At 46.4% G+C, this 6179-nt stretch overlaps 1 protein-coding gene across 1 annotated transcript; it reads right to left on the bottom strand.

The window, feature by feature from the left end:
• Nucleotides 1–2449: 2449 nt before the first annotated feature.
• Nucleotides 2450–4471, bottom strand: hspb2 (heat shock protein, alpha-crystallin-related, b2). The gene is made up of 2 exons (XM_052040032.1): nucleotides 4266–4471; nucleotides 2450–3195 (listed from the first exon to the last, which is right to left on the bottom strand). Exons 1-2 carry the CDS (start codon nucleotides 4357–4359, stop codon nucleotides 2738–2740), a joined length of 552 nt encoding a protein of 183 aa, XP_051895992.1. The 5' UTR covers nucleotides 4360–4471; the 3' UTR covers nucleotides 2450–2737.
• Between the last annotated feature and the right edge of the window lie 1708 nt (nucleotides 4472–6179).

The following is a 6179-nucleotide window of genomic DNA, read 5'->3' on the forward strand; positions in this document are numbered from 1 at the left end:
TGTCTCCAAGCCGATTTTGGATCCTGTTTGCCGACACGCCTCCGATCCCTTGAGAAAGGAAAGTAGCTCCCAATGGCTTGAAGAGTGTTTATCCTTTCCCAAACTTACCGTAAAAATTATTCATTATCATGTTGCTCTTTTGGGAACTTGCTGTACACAAACTGGCCGAATGTGTATGGAAGCCCATTGAGTCGAAAGCAAGTTATAGAGGTGGTTAGGACTGTTTGGGAGCAACACCACACAATGAGTTGGGGATAATGAGCAGGTGGGATGTGATTAGTGGTGTGTCCTCCAAGAATCCATGCAATCTAGAACATAAGAACGTAAGAAATAGGAGCAGGAGTCAGCCATCTGGCCCATCAAGCCTGCTCCACCATTCAATAAGATCATGGCTGATCCGGCTGTGGACTCAGATCCACCTACCTGCCTTTTCCCCATAACCCTTAATTCCCCGACTGTGCAAAAATCTGCTTCCCTGGGCAGAGAGTTCCACAGATTCACTGCTCTCTGGGAAAAGCAGTTTCTCCTCATCTCCATCCTAAATCTATTCCCCTGAATCTTGAGGCTATGTCCCCTAGTTCCAGTCTCACCTACCCAGGGAAACAACCTTCCTGTCTCTATCTTATTTATCCCATTCATAATTTTTTATGTTTCTATAAGATTCCCTCTCATTCTTCTGAAATCTCTTCAACTATTGACAGTATTTTGAAACACCAGTGGTGGTCGCTGGTAGAAACTCCCTTCTGTGAATGCTAAATGAGCTAGGTCAATTGTTAACTTCAACTCTGACCTTAACAGAGTCTTGTTAACAAGTTATTGAGGGATACACAGTAAATGCAGGTGTGTGGAATTAATTCACAGGTCTGACACAGAAATGCACTGCACCTACTCACCCAGGCTACTCCAACAGCACTTCCCAAATCCACAACCTCTACCTCCAAGAACAAAGGGCAGCAAGCCATTGGGAACACAATCTTCAAGTCATACACCATCCTGACTTGGAATGATGCCACTCCTCCTTCAGCATCACAGGAGCTAATTCCTGGAACTCTTCTCATGAAAGTATCTTTACCAGAAGGACTTTAGTGGTCCAAGAAGGCAACTCACCACAGGGCAATAGAGAGGGGAAATAACTGCTGGCCTTGCCAGTGACACCTGCAACATGAAAAATTAATTGACAAAAAAACAAATAATATAATTTACTTCCACATTTCATCCTGCCCCTACATACAGCTCCTGTCACCTGGGATCGCTCCTGACCTCAGGTGCTGTCTTCATGGAGTCTGCACATTCTCCCGGCCGTAGTGGTTTCCTCCCACATCCCCAATATGTGTGGGTCGGTGGGTTAATTGGTCCTAGTGTGGGTGAGGGGTAGAACCTAAGGGAGTTGTTGGGAGTGTGGGGAGAATAGAATGGGTTAGGTTCGGATTAGCGTAAATGGGTGGTGTGGACTTGATGAGCTAAATGGTCCATGCTGGACATCTCTATGGCTCTGTGTTAATTGGCTCTATCTTAATATGTCAATTACCCAAAGGGTAAGTGGATGACAGGGGAATGGAGGGGGGGGGTGGTGGTGGAGGGGGGAGGTAGTGGATGGACGTGTGAGAGAGAATAGGTTTCAGTGAAACACGTTGATGAGATTGCTCTGAGACCTAGGATGGGTTTTATAGGCTGATACATCTCCTGTGTGCTAAGAAAAGAAAGACACAATTTGAAGCAATACTACAAACAATTATTTAATAAAGTTTTTATTAAAGCAATAGTGGTTGCCAATACACATGTGAAATAAATATCTGTACCACTTGTAAATTAGAGCTATCATCTGACAATCGAGAGAATTCTAAACACCTATCAAAAAGTCACACAGAGAAACAACGATAGGGTTTCCCAATTCCAGATGTTGGAGCACTTGGTTATAGATTAAACTTAAGTATCAGTCCTTCATTGTTGGGCAGGGCTCGGTCCCTCGACAGGATATCCAGGTACCAATCACTGACAGACATGTCTGAATGAACAGATTCAACCTGAGCAAAGGAAGCTCCATTTCTGAAAAGCCGGCAATGTAGAAAAGTGCAGGAATCTCCTGTATAAAAAGAGACTGTGTAAAGGTTCTCCAGCATGACCTATCTTTACCCAGAGACTGTGTAAAGGTTCTCCAGCGTGACCTATCTTTACCCAGAGACTGTGTAAAGGTTCTTCAGCGTGACCTATCTTTACCCAGAGACTGTGTAAAGGTGCTCCAGCGTGACCTATCTTTACCCAGAGACTGTGTAAAGGTTCTCCAGCATGACCTATCTTTACCCAGAGACTGTGTAAAGGTTCTCCAGTGTGACCTATCTTTACCCAGAGACTGTGTAAAGGTTCTCCAGCGTGACCTATCTTTACCCAGAGACTGTGTAAAGGTTCTTCAGCGTGACCTATCTTTACCCAGAGACTGTGTAAAGGTTCTCCAGCATGACCTATCTTTACCCAGAGACAAGAGGTGAAGGGAAAAGAAAAGGAGAGAGGAGTTAAATGTCAAGCTACTCCTAGAGTTTTAGTTCAGATACATTCATCCTTACAATTCCAGCTTCAAACGTACAGCAAATTTCAAAGTTATTCATAACTTTAGTTTCAATGGTTAACAAAATTATTGAACAAGATGCCAATTACTTGCAGGTTAATCTGTTGTAATAACATGGCTTGAAATGTAGAATCAACAAAGATCCTGACACCAGTGCCGACCATTTACCAAGGGTCAATGAGCTCTTTTTGCCTCGAGACTCAGCTTCTCCACCCCAGGCTCCTCTGTCCCTGGTGGAGACTCCATGTTGATTTTCACATTGTTGACTTTGGGCTGGATCTCTCCTCCTTTCCTCTGTGCCTCGATGCACAGAATGCCATCATGGGACAGTGTTGTTTGAACCAGCAGAGGGTCCACATCAAGGGGGAGGATGTAAGTGCGTTTGAATTCTCGGGAGATAAAACCATGGCTGTCCAGCTTCTGAGGGTGACTTCCAGACACCTCCAGCAGGTTGTCCACTGTACGAACGGACAGCTCATCGGGCAGGAACTGACAGACATCCAGGAGCACCTGAAATTTATGGCCCTTTGTTGCAATCTCTGAAAAACCTCGGCCCAGTTGTTTATTGATCCTGGGTCTGATGTAGTAACCATGGTACAAAGTAGGTGCTAAAATATCCTCTGATGACAAACCTGAGGAATTTATTGGAAGTTATAAAACTGCAGATGATAGGCTGACAGATTGTAACTTGATGTCACATTATAGAAAATTAAAAACTGCAGATGCTGTAAATCTAAAATAAAACCAGACAACACTGGGAATACTCAGCAGGTCAGGCTGCATCTGTGGAGTTAGAAACGTTTCAGGTTGAAGACTCTTCCGTCAAAGTTAACTCTGTTTCTCTTCCCACAGCGGCAGCCTCACCTGCTGAGTGTTTCCAGCATTTTCTGTTATAACATATTATGGAACGACCCTATCAGTGAGACCATAGTTTTGATAGATTGATATAAAATGGCCTTGTTTTACATTCCAAAAATTGGATGCTGATTCAGGAGGAAAAAATTTCACTTCTTTACAATATCACGTTACAACAGCAACCAATCACTGGTGCCGCTGTGCAAACTGATCCAAGCGGTTTGACGGATCTGTGCAGAAACTACCTGCCTATGCCCATCGATCCACATCACTCCAGGCTCTCCTAACGTTCCCACCCCCTCCACCGGCCCACACGGGGAGCGGTGGAGCAGTTCAGCTGCCGGACCAACACCCAGGGCTCTGGGCCATTGATCCAGAGGCTAGAGTTCAAATCACGGGCAGCTGTGGCATTTAAGTTCAAGAAGGTGGATAATTGTGGAATGAGGAAGTTCTGGGGACCATGAACCTGCCTCATCCACTCCCTCACTGAAGGAGATCTGCCCACCTCACCTTTCTCAGTTCAGGGGCGGTCAGGGATGGGCAATAAATGCTGGCATTGCCGGCGGCTCCGCTCCTCCTGAACGTTGAGTCAGCCCGAGGCGGAGGGAGATGCAGCTGGAGGAGGACACGGGCTTTTCGGGAGGGGAGGTTTTGATGTAAGGACGTGGGGGTTGGCAGGTTCCCCGCCGGGGTCGGCGGTTTGACTGTGCTCAGTGGGTGTCTGCGCCGGAGTGGAAGTCGACCACCATTTCCAAGGGAATTCCGTAAGGAATCTCTGAGGCGGGCTGGGCACCTTCCACACTACAGGCTGAGCCAGCAAGCAACAGCGTCATTGTGGTAAACTTACCCTCGCCGAAGTTCTGGTCGTAGAGGGTGGTTGGGGTGTCCTCCTCGTACTCCACACTCATGGGGTAAGCGTGGGGGATCGTCCTGTCTTCCATCGCAGACTCCGGGTGTGTGGCGAACCAGACCGCCGTCACTCCCTCGGTGTCATTTATGGCAGGACTTTGGTGAGGGAGGGAGGGAGTGGAATTAGGACAGAAATAGACACCGGCGGCTGGAACCTTCTCACGGCGGAGGGAGTCTCCTCTGGAAATGATCACACCCCGAACTGGAGTGGCGATTTCCTTTGCCCGTTGTTTCCCTCACCACATCCCCAGTACACCCTAGAAACGTTGTCCCGTCAGCTCTGGGCTGCTGGTCAGCTCAACCTTTGGCACTGAAGGGAGGGAACTGTTGCATGAGCACAGTTCTACAGTTGGACCAGTCCACGGTAATAACAGAAAAATGTCAAATAACCAGTTAGTGTGGATTTACAGCTGAAGCCGGCAATCTTTCTGTTGCTGAGGATGTGTCTGTTTCCGTTGAAAACACAAGGATCCCACGGACCAACACATCGATACAACCAGGGATCAGTTGAGGTGCATTTATTGCGCCCCGTTGCTACTATCACCCGGTAAACGGATCCGGGGTTTGCACAAAGTCCTCCCACCCGAGCGCTCAGTAACCGGGAGCCTCACCACCCACAACTCTCTTCTGGTGGCTGCTGACTTTGCACTAGAGAACGTTTACTTCAGATGTGCCCAACGTAAAAGGAATAGATTTTGAATCAAATCAAATTTGTTATCACAGACATATGACCTGACATTTGTTGCTTTGCGGCAGCAATACAGTGCAAAGTCAGAAAGTTACTGTAAATTACAAAAATAAGTAAATCGTGCAAAATAAAAGAAATAACGAATTCAGAATCAGGTTTATTATCACTGACTATGTCATGAAATGTGTTGTTTTGCGGCAGCAGTACAGTGCAAGACATAAAAATTACTATAAATTACAAAAATGAATAAATAGTGCAACAGAGGAATAACGAGGTAGTGTTCAAGGGTTCATGGACCGTTCAGAAATCTGATGGCAGAGGGGAAGAAGCTATTCCTGTATCATTGAGTGTGGGTCTTCAGGCTCCTGTACCTCCTCCTGGATGGTAGTAACGAGAAGAGGGCATGATGGTGAGGGTCCTCAGTGATGGATGCTGCCTTCTTGAGGCACCACCTCTTGAAGATGTCCTTGATGGCGGGGAGGGTTTTGAATTGAATTGGAATTGGTTTGTTACTGTCACTTGTACTGAGATACAATGAAAAACTTGTCTTGTGTTCAGATCAATTCATTACATAGTGCATCGAGGTGGTACAAGTTAAAACTATAATGGAATGCAAAATAAAGTGTTACAGTTACAGAGAAAGTGCAGTGCAGGTAGACAATAAGGTGCAAGGTTATAATGAGGTAGATTGTGAGGTCAGGAGTCCATCTTATCTTACTAGGGAACTGTTCAATAGTCTTATAACAGTAGGATGTAAGCTGCCCTTGAGCCTGGTGGTATGTGCTTTCAGGCTTTTGTACCTTCTGCCCAATGGGAGAGGGGAGAAGAAAGAATGTCCGGCGTGGGTGGGGCCTTTGATTATGCTGGCTGATTTACCAAGGCAGTGAGAAGTGTAGAGATAGTCCATGGAGGGGAGGCTGGTTTCCATGATGTGCTGAGCTGTGTCCACAACTCTCCACAGTTTCTTGTGGTCCTGGGCAGAGCAGATGCCATACCAAGCTGTGATGCATCCAGATAGGATACTTTTCTGTAGTGCATCGATAAAAGTTGGTGAGAGTCAAAGGGGACATGCCAAATTTCTTTAGCCTCCTGAGAAAGTAGAGGTTGTGCCCGTGATGGAGCTGGCTGAGTCTACAACCCTCTGCAGCTTCTTGCGATCCTGTG

This window comes from Pristis pectinata, chromosome 27, assembly GCF_009764475.1.
Source record: "Pristis pectinata isolate sPriPec2 chromosome 27, sPriPec2.1.pri, whole genome shotgun sequence".
NCBI lineage: Eukaryota > Metazoa > Chordata > Chondrichthyes > Rhinopristiformes > Pristidae > Pristis > Pristis pectinata.

Bases quoted from the DNA above. Each gene is read 5' to 3' on its own strand.
- hspb2 (XM_052040032.1), bottom strand. From the start codon at position 4,359: ATGGAAGACAGGACGATCCCCCACGCTTACCCCATGAGTGTGGAGTAC. The intron at 3,196-4,265 runs GTAAGTTTACCA...TAAATTCCTCAG, and splicing joins CGACCAGAACTTCGGCGAGG to GTTTGTCATCAGAGGATATT.